Here is an 18,993-nt window from a genome sequence, read left to right as displayed (position 1 = left end):
ATTGCTTAAGCAACATTTTGTTAATAAAATGTTTTGCAATTCAATCTGCTATTGAACAGGCAGGGCAGGTTAAATGAAATAACAATAAAATTAGGGGTGGTCAAAGGATGCTGGATCTTAGACATGCACATACCTTGTAAATTTAGGGTAAATTAAATGGATAACTGTAGAGCTTAGTAGAAGAAAAAAAGAAAAGAAAAAAGATTGTTGGTGTTTCCAAAAGTTATTAGGGAGTATTGAAACAAGACTTAATTTTTAGTTTGGACTTGTTCCATGATACTGTGCTGTCCAAAAGTAGTTCTATATCTACAGACAAAATACTTGCTACTGCAGATCACAGAAACAGAAATGATGTTAATGGTTGGGAAGACAATACAATGTAGCCAGTTAATGAAAGAGCTTGATCTGTACAGAAAATTATTTTGAGCAGATATGCACATATATAGAAAGCAAGATTAATTTAGAGACCTTTGTCATTAAAGCAGATTTTTGTATGGTTTTGTGTGGGATTTAAGGGAGATTAAATGTTTGACATCACTTTGCCTGCACAGAATATGTTGAAGAGGTTACTGAGCGGGTGGTGGAGAATTCAAATATGCGCCTATGCTGAAAGAGTGCAAGCAATGGATCAGACTGCAGCCTGGCCAAACAAACTGCTGTATCTACTACATTTCTAAAAGCAAGGTGCTTCTGGTTTGACAGCAGATGCCGCAGGGATGTAGAGCTGAGGGAATTTTTATGATTTGCCAAAATATGAGGGGAACTCAGCGAGGACATCAGAACAGGGATGCCCCTGTCTTCTGTCTTCAGTGATGCCTCGCTTCACGTGCATCCTTTGTATGCTATGCTGTTTCTAAAGAGTAGAAACACTAACAATAAGAGGTCAGCAAGGTGGATTGGCTGATCAGGTGCATTTCTCTTTTGGAAGAGATGGTCCTGGTCATGAAACTTCTGTTCCTCACCTGCCTGTGGCCAACAGCAGTGCTACACAGTTCTCAAAGTCAGCATCACCATCTTCATCATCAGCAACAATTCTTATTCTTAACAAAGCATAACAGGTAAGCACTCTTTCTGTCTATGTTCATCTGATAAACTTCATGCTATCAGCAACCTTTCAATGCACCCTTTTTGTTCACTGTCCTGTTCTGCCAGTTTCTGGATTTATATTATGCATAGTATTGATAGGGTGTTCCCAAAAGAAAAATGATGAACTATGAATTAATTTTTCATAACCAGACTTTTCGTATTGTGATTTCATGAATGTTTCATATATATGCAGGTATGTACACACTCACACACCCACACAGCTCTTTTAGCTTGTGTGATACCAGACAACTATTGTGATGTACCGAGTATTCTTGCCCTCTCACTCCCATTACAAGAAGCAGAAATGCCTTCCAGAGTTCTATGCCAATGTTATAAAGTGACTTCCTTTACCTAAACAGCAGAGCAGCTACACTATCAATATACAAAAGACAATTTTATGTCACTAATTGAGGTGAATTGTACCTTATTTGTAGCGATGACACAGTGTGTTCCCTTTCTGGAATATACTTATTCTTTTAGACATTGAAGATTGTCTCTGTTCTTAGACTTTCCAATCAAGTAGCTGGTTTAAAGTGAATAATGATACAAAGATTTTTACATGTAAGTTTCTGTGCAAAGTGTTAGTACTTTTTCCCACAAGTGCAGCTTCACTTCTGCCATGAGAGGTCCTTGAACATGTTTCCAGATTAATCTAACAGTGTGTGAACAGACCAATGACTGTCAGTGATAATCCACACCTGTTGGGAGGCAGGAGAAAGTGTAATAAGTAGCTCCATTTAAGGAAGGAGAAGGGATACAACTGTTACATTTTTCTGTGTGCTTGATCCTCCTATTTAAATGAGCAGGGGAGCTCATAGTTTATTCATACAATATCACATATTGAGGAAGAGTAACATAAGTGGACTCCTCTGATGTGTTTAAGCTGCTTTTTTCAAGTGACATGCTTTGTAACAGGTGTACAGCTGTTTACCTTCACTTCTTATGTGATAATCCAGCAGTGACATATCTCTGAATCCTTACATGTCTTGATAAAATCACATTTAAGCAATGCAAGGCAACATATCCCAGTGACACAGTGGAGCTGCTTGGAGATGGAATATCACTCAGTACTTCTCAATTTCAGTTCAAGGTCACAGGTTCAAGTTTGGTCTAAGCCAAAAGCTCATGAAAAGAATGGCTATTCAGCAGACTGTTTCAAACTCACTGACAGTTTTGGAGTGAGTCCTGGTGCATGATTATTTGTAATAACAAAACAATATATCAGAACTAGCCCTAATATCAACATAAGGTCTAATCTGGTGCTTTGCTAGTCTCAGGAAGCAGTTAAGAATCAAATGGAAACAGAATAAAATATCTTCTTATTGTTGTAGTGGTAAGCTCAGCTGATACACTTTTGTCAGTGGTAAAAGGGAAGCATATGCTACTGTTGCTTGCATTTATCCTGTTCTGCAGTAGCTGAGAGGAGTTGCTCCATCACTGACATAAAAAAAATCACAAAGCAGGAGAGAAGACTGGTGGTAGGAGACAGCATATTTTGTGGCATCCTGCTGGACATCCTTTGCTGACCTCCTGTCACATGACAGCAGTAACAATACTAGCACAGTGTCCTCTCCACCTTCACAGATCTTTACTAATACATACAAATGGATCCATACAACAATCCTGTGAGACAGGCAGAAGTGTGTTAACAGGAAGGAAGGATAGGAACAAGGAGGAATGCCAGGACTACATTCTTAGCTGATGGCGACCAGTGTAGCAGTTTTCTTTATACAAGGCAATGCTTTGGCCTTCCATGTCTTCATTTCTTAGGTCCTAGTGATTTGGAACTAGGAAGAAGACTGCAGAATTGAAGCCACAGAAGATCCCAAAGCTTAACAGCTGCAAAACAGCTTTTATGTGGAAAGGATCCAAATATATTTAATTTCTCTTTGGTTCTCTGGTTTAGTTCTAAAAGCAGAATTATCCTCCAGTACATTGCAACAGGGTCTGACTTTCCACCAGCCTCTTTTTCTTTCTGGGGAAAAACCTTTCAGCCAGCACTAGGGTTATTAGGGACACAGCTGACAGATGGCCTTGGTTAAATGGGTGGCCTTTTAAAAAGAATCCCATGTGAAAATGTTACTTAACCTACAAGTTCCACTGTTTTAATAGAGTAACCCAATTCTCCCTCCAAAGCTATTTGCATTCTCTTGTAAAGAAGATTTTAAAGCATTAACCAAAAGTACATGAGAAAGAGATTATTCTCATGGTCCATTTCCTACAGCAAAGAACAAAACATTTGACTGTCAAAATATTAGGCTTTTTGACAGTACATGTTGCTGATGTTACTGAACACTTAGAAATGCATTTTTATGTGAGAGAGAACTGTACAATTTTGATTATTACATTTATTTGGGCTTCAAGATTTGATAAATGTGTTAAAATGTTTAAGAGATCACACTGCTATATAATTCCACAGATTCTCCCAGGAATAAGATTTTTGTAACTTATGCCTTTTGGATATCTTTGATTTGGTAGTAGCTAGAGGATCTTGCGGACATAGCACTGGAAAGAAGCTTATGGCCATTAAATCTAGGGTATTCTTTTCATAAAAGTTTCCTTCATAGTATTCTTTTCATAAACTTACCTAGTTTCATTCTGAATATGATGAGAATTTTTTTTCCCCATTACCCCCATACTGTAGCAATAAAGGAAGTGTGGTACCTTGGATATCAAAACAGTTTAACTGAAACCAAAACCTCTCCTAACTATCCTTCCTAACACATGAGTTTCAGATTTTTCAAAATTTGTTGTGATGAGGATAGTGCTGGAAATGTGTTTATATCTTCCTGAATACGCAGAGGTGCTTCAGCCTTCCTCCAGTCTCCTATCAAGAACTTTTACCATACCATTAGTTATGCAGGGCATTAAAACAGAAGAACAGCCATGCAGGAGCTTACCAAAGGTCCATATACTATAGTGATATGTTTCCAACAAAGGCTGTAAGCACAAGTTTGGAAGAATGAGGACAGGGCAAACAAATAAGATATTTCCCCCTAATACTCTCACCCATATCCAGTCACCAGATTTCCCTTAGAGACTTCCTGTGTTGGATGTGATTTTTGCAGATTTAGTGACCTTCAGTGGATTTCTTTTCCATGAACTTGTCCAATTTCTCCTTGAACAAGCATAAAGTTTTGATAACCTGGTAAGTTAAAGACAGCCAGAGGGGATACTAACCACATCAATCCCATTAATGGGAAGTTATGGAACTACACTGATGGCATTATGTGGTTAAATGCTTTAACAAAAAACAATCCAAGTGCCATTGAGCAGACCTTTGACCTTTCGTTTGCTATTAGGTATTCAAGGTTAGGTAGGAGCAGCTAAATTTGTCTTTAAAAGCCTGCCACATATTTGTGCATTGCTAAAGAATTCTGAATTAGTTGCTTTGCTTTTGTAGGCAGTGACTAACTGCTCTTTGAGAGCTCTGTCAGATACCAAAGTATCGAGCCATGAGTCCATATAACAGTATTGGGTAGTGAAGTGTCCAAAGAGTATATCTCATGTTTTTCCTTCAAAGAGCTAGTGCTTCCATTAACTTCCTATATAAGCACCGGCAGGGGTGTCTTCCCTATGTGATCTGAAACACTTCAAGTGCTTTTTATGACCTCTGTTAGAATTTAATTATAGGTTACCATTTCATTTGCATAATGTAAAATGTTGCCTGGAATACAGCTGTGGAAAGCAGAGCTATTACAACTGGAAGCAGTAGTTTCTTGAGCATGTGCCTCACTGAGACCAACAAACTCGTATTTATCATTGCCCAGATCTATGCCAATACCAAGCCATCTGTTAGAGTTCCCTTTATTACTACTGCCCCAGGTAGGTGAAGAGAGATTTCCTTTCCTTAGGTGCATGTACCTGCTGATACATGCATCTGCTGATGATTTCACAAAAATTTCTTCACTGAAAGGGTTATCAAGCATTGGAACAGGCTGTCCAGGGAAGCGGTTGAGTCACCAGCCGTGGAGGTCTTTACAAGACGTGTAGATGAGGTGCTTAGGGACATGGTTTAGGAGTGGACTTGACAGTGATAGGCTAATGGTTGGACTCGATGATCTTAAAGGTCTTTTCCAACCTAAACAATTCTATTATTCTGTGATTCTATGTAGGCTTCTCCTCTCAAACACCAAGGCCTGACATCTGCCATACAATGAATGTGCAGAATCAATGGCTGCATATAGACTCCTAGATTATGGTGCGCTGGCCAAAGCTGTGTGATAAAGAGACCAGGGTGCCAGGCCACCGAAATATAATCTGTGTCTTTACTGTGCTTCTGTGAGAATGAAAAGTGTATCTTGACTGACCTCAGGAAGCTCTTCTGAGACTTAGGCTAGTTAGCTCTATCTCCTCTGCTTTTTAATGGAATTCGTGCCATGGGAAGGAACACTCAAGAAAACATCTGCTGATGATTTCACAATTCTGTACTGCTGATCAATAGTTAGATACGGGTCTAGGATTTCTTGGGAGTAAACAAATACATACATGTGATTCCCTTTGAATCATCAGTTAAATAACTGTAAATCTCCAGTAAGGACAATTTAGTACTGTAACTCTTAGCCAAGGAGCAACATCTGGAATCCAGATGCTGTGTTAAAGGAATATCTGCTGGAGAACACTTCTTAGCCTTGGGTGGGGAAAGCAGGCAAGAAGGAGACAAAATGTGAAGCAGAAGTGTATTATTTTTTAATTATTTTATAAATTTTAATGGAATTTTTCTAAGTTTTGTTACCTTTACACACGCAGTGCCTTCAGTGTCTATGAAATTAATTCCAAGTACCATGAGCACATATGTCTGCATGTAAGCCTGTTTTCCTTACAATAAAAAAATATGCTCTGCCAAAGGAAGGTATTGAAGATGTAGCATGTTTGTAATGAAAGTGCTATTCTGAGCCCTGCAAGGTCTTGCCTAGCTTGAACAACCACTTTTGATAGCAGCTAGAAATAATTATAGATACTCCACCATTTGTATATAAAACATCAGCTTGAAGAGGCTGTTAAGTAAGTGGGCACAAAAGATACTTTTCATATAGGCAGCATTTCTGTTTATTTTGTCCTCATCCAGAAAAACAGAAGTAGTATCAAAATCCCATAACATCTCTTCTGAGTGGCTCATTAAAAAAAGTCCTGCCCTGGTAGCTTATGTTTTGCCTCTTGTGACTAGGGAAAGTCTTCCTCAGTCACAAACTTGCTTCTAGTAAGAAGCTGTATTAGATGTATCATAGTTTTAGCCTGCTTCTTCCAGTGAAATCATCGGAGCATCAAACAGGTATTTTCTTTGGCACATCCAATGACAAATAACCTCATGCTTCCAAACTGCATTAGCTGTTCCATGGCATTCTGAACATAATTCATCATTTTCTCTTACACTGGTTCCAAACAGCAGGATTTCCTCGTATACCTGTAGCAGAGCATTGCAGGCGTTCAGTTCTACTGCCCATTCTGCTCTGACACAGGCTTGCTGTGAGGTGATTTTAGTTCTCTGAAGCATAGGGTTTCATTTTAGCATGCACATAATTTTCATACTTAGAAAACTAAAGTCGGTATTTGAAATGCCTGATGGGTGTTCTGACTGCCCTGATAATTTGGTTCAGACAACACTGCCAGAGGCGTTCAAGAATGCTAAGGTAAATTAATTTGTTCAAACCCAGCGGTTCTGAATAGCCCAGCAGCCACCTCAGCATTTCTGTAACATAGCATTTTTAAAAGTAATTTCTTGGGCTTTATTATTAAGAAAAAGGGGAGGGGGGGGAGAAGGGAAAAAAGAAGCAAATACAGGCTCATACCTCATCCTAAGGTATTTCATACCTCATCTTAAGCAGTGTTTGACTACAGGGCAAATCTTCAGAACAGATTTCTATCATTCAGTCTAAAGTAATAATTCGAGTTGCTGGCAGCAAAGTCCCAGAGAATCACAGAAGGCACGAAAGACATTATGTCTAGGGAGAGTCCGTTGCCTGTGGCAAAGCAGCTGTATTTAAGTCATTCTTACAGATATATGTCTAACCTGTTCTTAAATAGCCCGAGTGAAAGGAGTCTGTCTCAAAACCTGCCCAAGCAATATGTTCCCATGTTTCACTATTCTCACCATCAGAAAGGTGTTCCTAATGTGCACCACAGATCTCCCTTGCTGCCACTGCTTATGCTACTGGGGAGTGGGCATGGAGCAAAGGGTCCTGTAAAAGCTCATCATGTGTTCTGAAGACTGTGATGTGTCCCGTCAGTCTTCTTCCTCTAAAATAAACTACACAGGTTCTTACAATCTTCCCATACCTTTCCTGAAACGGGGCCCCAGAGCTAGGCATAATTCTGCAGGTAAGGTATGGCTAGTTCTGTTATAACTAAAGCAGGATATGCAACAAGGAGTGGAAAGCTGAGGAGACATCATGGGCAACGAAGCTGGTGAAGAGTCTGGAGCACATGTCGTACGAGGAGCGGCTGAGGGAACTGGGGGTGTTTAGTCTGGAGAAGAGGAGGCTGAGGGGAGACCTCATCACCCTCTACAGCTCCCTGAAAGGAGGTTGCAGAGAGCTGGGGATGAGTCTCTTTAACCAAGTAACAAGCAATAGGACAAGAGGGAATGGCCTCAAGTTGTGCCAGGGAAGGTTTAGACTAGATGTTAGGAAGCATTTCTTTACAGAACAGGTTGTTAGGCGTTGGAATGGGCTGCCATTGTCTGGAGAGCTTGAGTCCCTTCTTAGGCATGTGAATTTCCCAGGGGAGTTTGGGATGTTGTGCACTATGTTCTGTGAAGGGAAGAAAATTAGCAACAGTCACCAGAAAGAAGTACAGAATTCATCCTACTTAGAGCACAGGTTCATGTGTGTTGCCTTGATGCTACGCAGAGGCTCAGTTATGTGCAGCATGGGGAAAAATGCAGAGACAGGACTCTTGATGCAAAGAAATGCTGCATGTCTGAGCAGTAGATAAGGGGATGAGCTAACAAGTAACTTGGCCAAATCTGAGTGATGTTTGAGAGATCTCAGAAAACAAGTCCCTGGACCAGGACCATCAGTTTCTCATCCTTCTGAGAAATTATTGACTCATTTGAGCTCCTAGGGAAAAAAAAAAAATTGTAATAAAAAGTATAATTTTCTCTGTAATATGGATAATGTATGAAGTGAAAGGAAATGTATGAAACCATGAAATGAAATGTATGAAATGTATTAAACCATGGATACATGGTGTTATTTCCAAGTCTGAGTTACAAAAGGTTATGTGAATAATAACATTTTTTCAAACAGCTATAATCTCTTATATAATGACAGATACAATCTCTGAAAGGAACAAAAGAAGAGTTAGATGTTCTTGCTGGGACTTTGTATATATAATTGGTGTTCCTCATGGACCTGGGCACCCTCATACCTGATTTCCCTACCTTTTCCAATACATCTTCCCTCAACTTTATTAGCACAGTTATTTCTCTTATCATACCAGATTCAACCATTCAGTATTCTTGAGTCCTTGCTTCATTTAACTAGCACTCTGAATGTCAGACAGAAAAAAAAAAATGAAGTTTCTTACCTTTTTTTTTTTTTTTTTAAACATAGCAGACAAATTAAAATGAGGAAACTTGACAGCACAAAAGTACAGCCACTTAAATCTGAGCAGCTTCTTCACATAGAGGACCATGATTTTGCACTGAGACCTGGATTTGGAGGTAAGCAGCACATGCCTGCACTGGGCTGGTTGATAGTTTATCCTCTTTTTGGAAGTTTATTTAAGCTATGTCCAGCAGCGTCACTTAAAATTGAATGACAGACTTAATTGCAGTTCACCTCTTTTGTTGTACTCCAGAAAATAAAGAAGGCAATGGACTTCGTGTTTCGCATATCAATAGGAGAAACTGTTCAAATTCTCTCAATTTCAGAACTAATTAAAAAAATTATTATTAGAATAAGATTGTTTGAGAACAGTGATTAAGGTATCCCCATAAACTGCATAGTCTAGTAGCAATTAGCAAATTACTTAGTCATGAAATTTGTTTTGAGATTGAAACAAACCATCAATTCCTAAATCTGTTTGCTCTGTACAAAATTTAAAAACTACCCACAGGCCTTCAGTTTATTACCATGTTGTTCCTGTGTTGCTGAGCACTATGATGATTATTTCTTCATTTAACTAAATTGCATGTGGATAAAGAGAGTATTCAATGGGATGTTCACAGTTTGGATTCAATTTTGACTCTTCTTCATGCAAGTTAAAATGAGAAAGCTGCCCCACTAATGAGCTTTGTCTGAGCCTTTGTGTCACCAGTTCTGTGTTCATGATTCATGAAAATAGACTGAACTGCTCTGGAGTATGAAGCCAAAACAAATATATGAGGACCAATAATCAGGTGTGTAAACAAACATAAATCTGGGAGGCTAGCTGAAGCTTGTGGAGCTATTCTTGTTGCCATCATCTGTTGGGACCTGGGGCCTGGCAAGCATGCCAGGAGGGAGACCTGGCATAAGAAGAGCCTCTCTGGATGCACTGGGAGAATGTGAAAGGGTTTCTTGTTACCCTAAAAATTCTGTCTTGTCAAAGAGCAAAAATCTTGCCTGATTTTGAGCAATAGTTGAGATACATCTGTTTCTATTATGCAAGAGGTAATCCTCTTGCATAATACCTGTCTAATATCAGTTATTCTGGACATCTTCTTGTTACTACCTGCTTTGCCACACAAGGAATTTAAATTTTTGAGAGTGTCATCTCAGAAAGGAAGTAGCATTTCCACGCAAGCCAACAACAGTTTGGGAGGTACTTTATCACTGGATCATCCCAGAGAGCAATACTTATGATGTACATAAAAGCAGCTTTCAGAATATACGCTGTGATCTGGCAGTTGTAATTTTCCACAGGCAGTGAGGATTTTTTTACACCCAGCAAATCTGTACCAGGCTTTTTCCCCTTGTCCTTTTATTTTCAGATGACTAGTCACAGAGCCCATTCAATTCCTATTGAAGCCAGCTGTAGTTTTTCCACTGACTTCATTGCACAGGCCTCTCAATAATCACATTGCCATGGATATGATTTCAGCTATACTCCTGTCTTTCAGAAATAACTTTCAGCAGAAGAGTGCATCAGCTTTGCTCCTCTTCTATCATCCACATGCCATAGTGGCACGGGAGGCACGTTTTTCAGTCACATCCAATAGTTCACACACTTCCAAACTTTCAGAACTCTCTTAATATGTCGAATACGTACGCATGAATCTCTCTAAGACTAAAACATAGATCCATTAACATTTTTACAGCATAGTGAAAAAAGCCTCAGTGAAATGAATGTTGATCCCAAATTTATACTCCATTTTTCCAAGCTTACCATTGATTTCAGTGATGTCACAGTAGTAAAGAATGGTTTGTTTTTTGCAAAAGGCAGATTAATAAGGCAGCAGCAGGGAGTTAGTACACAAGTGTGACCTCATCAGAGGACAAAACTCACCAACTGAAACATGAATCTGAATAACATACCCAGAATTATTGTATGACAGCAGAGACAGAGTACAGGTTTCTCTGAAGAATGCTGATGATTAAGTGTGCAACAGAAGGAAACTTTAAACTAAAGAAGGTGAAATTAGAGATACTGTTGCTACAGTCATTGCCACCGCGATCATAGCATAGCCCTAAACTGCATAAAGACCTACAACACTGTGGCCTCATGTATTTAAAGCAGGTGAAATTTTGGGTTTGTTTTTATCAAATCTAATGAAGCATTTCAGTACTGTGATTCATGAAGGGCTTGTATCTGTCACATGCCACAGTGCATGATTTATTCAGCTCAGCACAATGCATCAATTCACAATACTGATGGGAGAAAAAAGAACCAGGTCAAAAGAGCTGGGTGAAAAACAAGTATTTTAAAATTATTCTTTACCTTTAGAAGAGGGAGAATTTTTTGCCCTCTTCTCTACCCCATTGCAATTTTCTGGGTATGTCTGGGAGTTGGATTGACAGATTTTGTTAACATGGCTCCACTGTGCCCCTTTCCCTGAGAAGGTCAATCGTCCTTTGCACCAGTTTGGGAGAACAAGCAGTGGGAAAATTCATGCTGTCTTGAACCTGCTGGAGATCCCTCAGTTCAGGGAACTCTTAAATCTAAATCTGGCTTGTTTGATTTAGCCCCACACATGTGAAGTAAATGAGGCAGACTACAGGACCCAGAGTTTTTTAGTATTTATAATTAAGTAACAAAGGAGAGACAGAAAAATCACATGCTGAATTTGATTTGTAAAGTGAGCAAACATGCACAGGAAAAAACCTGGGGTAAATGAGCGTAGAACTGTTGGATACTGATGCTGGTGGCTGCAGTGTTACTGGAAATAATTTTGACTTTGTTCACATGACTGGTTGTTTTCTCATGAAAGTATATCATTGCTCTGTGGACGTAAGAGAACATTTTTTTTTACCAAATGGACACAACTGTCATTTGTAGGAATGTATTTTGGCATTCTTCTGTGGATTGCAATGCCATTTCAGCTGCACAATCAGAATTTGACTCTCTGACTGTTGATTTTAAAATTTAGTCCTGACATTGTCCATTTATTAACAGATTAGAGATCAAAGTCTGAGAACCATACTGTGTCAAGATGAAGCAAAAGCAGCAAGCTGTTTCTACATTTTTGCTGTAGAAATGTTACTTTGTCTGCAGTTCATTATACAGTGAGGTTGATTGAAGCAAACTAATAATTCAGTGTACACAAACGTTCTTTAAAAAACTAAACTTACATTGTGACATTGCACTTATTCCCTAAACCAGGCTCTTGGATTGTTGTTTGGGGGGGGGGGGGGGGGCGTTGGTTTTATTTTCCTTTCCTGGATATTTTTTTTGTTTTGTTGCTGCCTTCTGTGTAATGTCATGGTCTTCTTTTGTTTGAAAATCTTCAATAGATGGACCCCCACTGATGCAAACAGATGTGGATCGGCATAGTGATTTGAGTAATTCTACTAGATATTTGACTAGGAGCACGGATGTTTCCTTTGCTCAAACAGCTTTACTAGCTTCATTGGTGAACGTTGTAGGAATTATGTTTAGTCCTTGTTGCTTCCAGAAGCACTAATAAAGGCCAGGAGACGGGTATGTGAGGGGTCCTGCAGTGGCATAATAATGCTTGCTGGTTCTGGTAAGGCTGTCTGTCTGCATAGGTCTTACCAAAGAAAACAAAAGACTGTCAGTAGACTCAGAGTCTTCATGACATATATCTTCATACTACTATGGTCTAAAGGACTTCAACTGATTTTTCAGTAGCCTGATAAACTGATAATCTGTGAGAAGATAGCCTAAATTTGGACTGGAGAAAAAGTAATAAATTAAACTATGTTGCCAGCACTTCTTGGAATGGTCATCCCCATGTTTTAAACTTGGTGAGAAGGGCTGAGCACAGGCCAGTGTCAGACAACGAAGAGAGACTTCTAGCAGCTCAGATCTGAGGGCCACAATGCAGGCTGCCTTAGTAGCCAAAACTGTGTACTTTGAGAGAGGTGTTAAAGCGAGTCCTTAGAAATGCTTTAAAGTTACTTTCTTTTCTACTGTATGTCTATTTATCCTATTATTTTCTGAACTATCTTATTTCAAAATACTGACAGAAGTCATTGGTGTGAGCTCTTGACTTCCTGAGTTCTGTCTCCACTTACTAAAAATTAACATTGCCATGAAAAATATCATAGACTAGCATATAGAGGAGGTCATTCTTTTATTCCTCTGTGCCTTGGTTTTCCTGACAGTAAAACCCTTCCATGCACTCTTTGAACTATTTTGCAATCTAAATATTATGGAACCACACGATCGTTGTCACTGCATACATGCAAGTTCTCACTGTGTATATATATATATTGAAGTATGACAACTTTATTTTTCTTTTACATTGTGTCTTAAGGGCCCATCATTTTCTATGCTAACAGTGTGCTAGTTAAAGAAGTTTTAAAATTGGTTCTATCTGCTTTGTCAACCAATATATAGGATAACAACATTATCAAGTATTATAAATGATAGAAAAGAATTTAGTAGTGTTTAGCTGGTCAAGAGGTAACAGTCTTTCCAGACAACTTGCATCCCAGTCTGCAATTAAGCATAATCTTAATTCCAAATTTTCAGAGGGTCAGAAATCCCATAAATTCACTTCCCCTTACGCTTCCTCCCTCCTCAAGCTAAATTAGAAACATTTAAATTCATCTGAAGGTAAAAGGGGTGGAAAGGAAAGAAAATAGGGCCCAATGAATGTTCAAAAATGCTGCAATTCTAAGAGCTCTTTGGACCAAGTTTTCTGCACCACACACCTCCCTGAAAGAATCAGAAATATCTTCTCACTGTGGTGGAGAAAACTTACTGTGATGAAAGTGGAATTGTTTGTTCTCATGTAACACTGGATGGAATAGCTGGGGTCCAGAACAGAAGAGGAATATTTTGGTAATTTGCAAGGCCTCTAATAGGCTCCTTCTCATGATTTTTTTCTCTTACATTGCCAGTTCTTCCATTCCAAGAGTTGGCTACTGCTAATACCAATCCACCTTCATTTCTTACATAAATAAGATGGTAGAAACAAAACAGTAACAAGAAGAAAATAACATTGCCAGTAATGCTCCTGTTTCAGCCATTGTCAGAGGAAAGCAAATACATCCACATAGCTTTGCTTCCCTGGGGCTTGTTTGCATTTCTATCTGTTTTTCTTCCTCTACAGGCCCACAAGCCTTTTTTAGAAGAAAGTACTCCTATAGACCTTAATCCTTTCCTGGTCTCTGTCTCCTACTGGGAGCTTTCTGTAGACCTACTTTTTTTCCCAGCATACACTGTTACAAAGCCAATTGGCTGGTTTTTCTAAATTCAACATTTATCTTATGGAGTTTCAGGTGCAATCTGCTGCATGTTCAAAGGTCTGACTTACAAAAATACTATAGAATTCACTAAACCACTTATTATTACTGTAGAAATTGATCCTAAAATGCTAAAAGGATATCCTTTTTACGTAATATCCCTTCTAAAAAGGGTATTATAGAATTTGCCTCTCGTACTATCTATTAAAAAAATTCCATGCTCATCAAGGAATTCTTTTGCTATGTTTAAACCTTTAACATAAAAGATTGGAAATGGCTTGTGCGAAGATAAACCCATCTGAAAACAATCCTATTTTTTCTGCTGAGGAGTAATTATCCTGAAAATCTGTGGAGCCTCCATTGTGAAAATCACTAATCCCTGTAAAATAATGATTTGTAGCAACGCTCCAGAAGCAACTGAAGCTGCTCAATTTAATAACAAAATCCTCTCTGCCATCCCCAGTTTTGTCAAACTGGGAAATAAAAAACACAGCTTTGCTCTGGTTACTTTTTTTCAAAGTGAATTTGATGGTGCCTGATGGTCAGTCAGAGATTGAAATTCTCAATATAATAGGGAGAAAGCTGTGGTGCAGACATAGAGGTAGACTATTCTGGGTGGTTTAGGATCCTTTCCAATGCTTATTGAAATGGTCTTTTTAAAAAACATCCAATCATGGTAAAAAAAAAAATCCAAGTGATTAAGAAATTACAGTTCTCAGCAACCTGTTCCCAATAGTTAATTATTACTGTTTCTAGTAGAGTTGGTTTTCTATCACAGAAAGAAATGTTCCCAGAAAACTGCAAAGCTCAGAAGGCCTAGACCAGAGCAAGGTCAATATGTATCTTATGGGGGTGGTGGTCTTAGTGGCAACAATATAAAAGTGTTTCAGATTAGGAAAGTGAACAGCACATTGAAGTGACCGGGGTTGCGTATATGTGTAGTGTTTAGTATATTTATCATCTGCTTACATTTATTGCCAAAGTGGAGTCAGAATAGGAAGAAAATATTTGCAGCTGCTATGATCTGTGAATAATAGGTCACGGCTGGGGTTAGGGGATGTGGTTTAATAATTGTCTGTAGTGAACGCTAGACTGAACAGTATTTTCTCATTAAGCAGCATAAATATGGTCTTTGGCCCTTCCCCAGATAGAGAACAGAAATCTCTTTGTAAGGAGTCTGTTTCACAGTTGCAACATTTCTACCTAGTCAGGAAGAAATTTAATTGTAACAGTTTCCTTTTTATTTAATTTTTAGAACCATCCACTGTAATTCTCCTGGCCGTAGCTTTTGATGTCTTTTATGCTATTCAGTGTCTCCACTGACTTGGTTTTATAACAGTTCCCAACTTAGTGCAAGCTGTCCTTTCAAAGAATCAAGCGCCTCTGCGTGTATTTATGTATAACTGGTGCTTCAGTTTGTGTGCATGTAATCGACGTAATCATAAGCTGCCACTAAATTCTATTTTTGTGATCAGTTCCTTTATATCTGCCCAGATGAGGTGAATGATTGAATGCAGTTGTGTCCACACTGGCATAGTGCTTGTTGGGGTAGGAAGTTGCCTGTAATTTTTGCAAATCCCAAGAAAGTATTAGGACTGCCCTCATCACACTTTTGAGCAGCTGTCACTAAGAAAAACACTTTCCTCACTACACATGATATATGGCTTAGAAAGCCAGCCATCTTATTCTGTGATATGGTTTGTGGGTAGCTCCTTGCCTGTTTCAAGACTGTTGATGGTAGACATTTAACTTTATTTGCTTTAGATTTGTCCTTGACTCAGAAACTGGTAAAGCCATTGTTTTATGTAGAGAGCTGCTCCCCTCTCCTCCCCTTCCACCCACATAATTCCACATAAGAAGAACTAAACCCACTGTTTCTAACATGCTAGTCAAAGCAAATAATCCCCCAAAGTTTTAGTAACAGCAGTTAAGATCAAATGTATGTCTGCATATGAGCACTTCCAGTATATCCTACCATGCGCCTCTGCCATAGTCCCAGGGTAGGGGTTTGGACACACCTACAGTATCAGGAAGGTGAAGCTTCATGGTGGGTAAGGTTCGATAATACACAGTTCATCTGCCTGTCTGCAGTCACTCTTAAGCAATGCTGGTAACCAACAGGCATTTCTAAGTCACAAGCCACCTCACCCCACTCTAGAATATGCCCGTTACACTGCATGGACTTTAAAGGGAGCCAAGGGCTGAGGACAGATTTCTACCTTCAGTGCTGTTAGTCAGCTTTCGTACTGATCGTGCTCCGAGGCCGGAGTGCTGTGCTTCTCCAGCTCACCTGCTCCCTGAGCCACCCTGCCTTGTGTGCAGCTCGCTCAGGTGTCAGCTCTGCAATGCAGGCTTGTCCTGGTTCTTCATGCAAATGAGGAACTTGATAGACAACACCTCATCTTTCTGCAGTGTTTGCATTTAAATGGTGTGTGAATGTCATTTGAGAATGATGTTCACATCATGTATAAATCTCACAATGACTTCTACTTAGGCTAAACCTGTGTTTAGTTTACAAGATAGTTTAGACTTCAGTGGAATACTGAGCAGATGTCTCCACTCAGATTACAACCAGGCATTTTTGTACCAGTACTTGGTACAAGTTGGTATTTAGCATAAGTAAACTGTGTGGTGTGGTCAAAACAAAGACAAGAAGTGGTCAAAACTGGTTTAGGAGAGGCATAAAAATTTTTATTGGTTTGTGTGAAGAAGCCTGGCTGGATATATACATTGATACTCTTGTATGTCAACCTCCAGGGCAGATGTCTCCTGCTGTCTCTATTCTCCAAAAGAAGCTGCATTTTCCCAAGTGCTGTCTAGTGTTCTACTAATAAACTACTTGACCAAACTTTGCTGTCTGGAGTCCTAAATTTTGTTTTTAGCTTTGGCCAACAGAGTGAGCGATGCATTCCTCTCAGAGGGAGACGTGATTTCTGCGCCAGACAGCACGGCTCTTGTCAGTGCTGAAACATGCTCTGGTGTGCCCTGCTAACTCTGAACACATTTTACCTTGCTTTCCCATGCATAACACACCTTCATCTGTTCCGTGCAGGGTCAAACCCTCCATTAAAAAATACAAGTCAAATCAAGAGATTTACAAAGTGAGATTTTAAAATCCCTCAAAAATCGTTCAAGATCTCTACTGGTAAGAACTGGAGGCAGCTGTGTAATACTTGAGGGCTGCTATTTTAAGGATCATTCCAAAAAGAGACACAGTATTGTGGCTGGTTATCAGGAGAGTATTTCTGGACTATTTTGGCTTGACACTGATAAAAGTAAAAAACAAGAAAATGAGAAAGCAAGTTAAAAAACCTGTTGCTATCTCCTGCTGTTCAGACTTCCTTGTACTCGTGTTTTGTACTGGGTTATTTTAAATGTGTACTTTAAAATTATTTTAACTGACTATTTTTAACAAAAGTAATTGGAATCCATGTACAATAATTACTATCGATTTTCATGCCAAATGCAGAATATTGTTCAGGGGGTGTGTGTGTGTGTGTGTACTCATATATGTGCACATCTCTCTCCTCTCCCTCCTCCGTAAGGAAGTGATTAGCCAATTTCTTTAGTGGAATGACTTGCTGCTGAAAATTACACAGGTATATAACCCGTATGCAACTAGATCCTTCATTCCAGATATTGTACACTGAAGAGACTGGAAATAATTTTATATTTTGCTGTAATTTTTAATTCATTTTTTAGTCACTACTGTAAAAATACAAATATGGTTTTATAATTTGTTCATTCAGATCCCATTGTATTATAAACTCACAGCCTTTTTCAGTGGCATGAAATAGTGGGGTAGTATATAAAATCAAGTCACCTAGTGGAGTTTGGTATGTATTGTACTTGGTAATATATTGTGTACTCAGTAATACACAACACTCCATCACAAAACATGCTTAGTATGTGTATAGCTTTTCCCTTATGAGGTAGTGAGCAAGCAATCCTTTTTCACAAATATCTACGCCAAACTCTAAATAGTTAAGGAACTAATGATAATTAGGAGGTGTAATAGAGTTTTTGTTTGTAAGTGTGGGAATAAGCATTGGAACTGTTAAGAAAACTTTGCAATCTTTGATTTGTTTGATCTATCTACTCAGCTTTTCCCTATGACAGTTCTAAGTAGCACTCCAAACAGTTCATTAGCTTTGGCACTACAAGGAAGCTGTCACTGCTGTCCAAATTGCAATGCCAATAACAGCTAGTCTGGCTGCAAAAAGATCACTGAAGATTTTGTACGTATTTTTACAATTGTTTAGCATCAGGTTTTACTTTGTTGTCATGGTCTTTCTCATTCAGTGTTCTAAGGTGGACAGACCATGGTAAATGCTGGGATGGGGTACTCTGTATGTTGCTAATACACAGTCTTCCCTTTAAAAATATGGACTGACACTCCTCATCACTCTTTCATTCTGTTACATTGAAGGGTCGCCAATACCTGTGGGCATTGATGTGCAGGTAGAAAGCATTGACAGCATATCTGAAGTTGACATGGTAAGTTGGTTAGTAGAACTGGAATAAAGCATTTCAGCCAAAATTCAGGGTCTCAGAAACATCCAGCTGGATGATATAGAATAATACAGTTAAAGAAAGCAAACCTTTAAAGAGTACAACCTTGCCTTGAAGCATGCAAGTCATTCTCATTTAACCTAATAAGTGTTTTATAAAAGCACATGTTGAATTTCTCCCTGGGCAGGAGGAACAGATCAGAGTGGATAAGTGCTCTGAGTTGGGAATGCCAACCGTTCAGTAAACGCCATGGGCTTCCACATGAGCTCTTAGTGCTCTGCACATTAGATTATGAGGCCTCATGCCCTTTGCTTCCTTTACTTATGCAGATCTGAATATTCCCATAATTTCTGGCATGGGTGAAACTGTGGTCATAACAAATGGAAACAGAAAGGTCAGTTCCGGGAATGGTCCTAGGAAGGAGACACCCTCACTGCAATCAAGGACCTGCACTGGGATGCAGACTATTCATTCCTCAGCTGAAATTGTCACTAATAATGCCACCCAGACATTAGTGCCAGCTTGCTCTGTCCTAGAATAGAAGGGCATGTTAATTTTGCACAGAGATCTCGTTTACAATATCTTTTCATAGCGAGCGTAG

General features: G+C 39.1%; 1 protein-coding gene across 1 annotated transcript in view; it reads left to right on the top strand.

The window, feature by feature from the left end:
* The first annotated feature begins 660 nt into the window (after nt 1-660).
* Nucleotides 661-18,993, top strand: part of GABRR3 (gamma-aminobutyric acid type A receptor subunit rho3) — a 32,252-nt gene continuing 13,919 nt past the window's right edge. Inside the window, exons 1-3 of the mRNA XM_074860880.1 lie at nt 661-1,058; nt 8,640-8,749; nt 18,310-18,377. Of these exons, the coding sequence (XP_074716981.1) occupies nt 931-1,058; nt 8,640-8,749; nt 18,310-18,377 (306 nt within the window). The 5' untranslated portion in view covers nt 661-930. The remainder of the gene's footprint in view (nt 1,059-8,639; nt 8,750-18,309; nt 18,378-18,993) is intronic.

Source organism: Strix uralensis, chromosome 2, assembly GCF_047716275.1.
Source record: "Strix uralensis isolate ZFMK-TIS-50842 chromosome 2, bStrUra1, whole genome shotgun sequence".
Lineage (NCBI taxonomy): Eukaryota > Metazoa > Chordata > Aves > Strigiformes > Strigidae > Strix > Strix uralensis.
The sequence above is the reverse complement of the archived record's forward strand: the minus strand, read 5'-3'. Positions and strand labels throughout refer to the sequence as shown.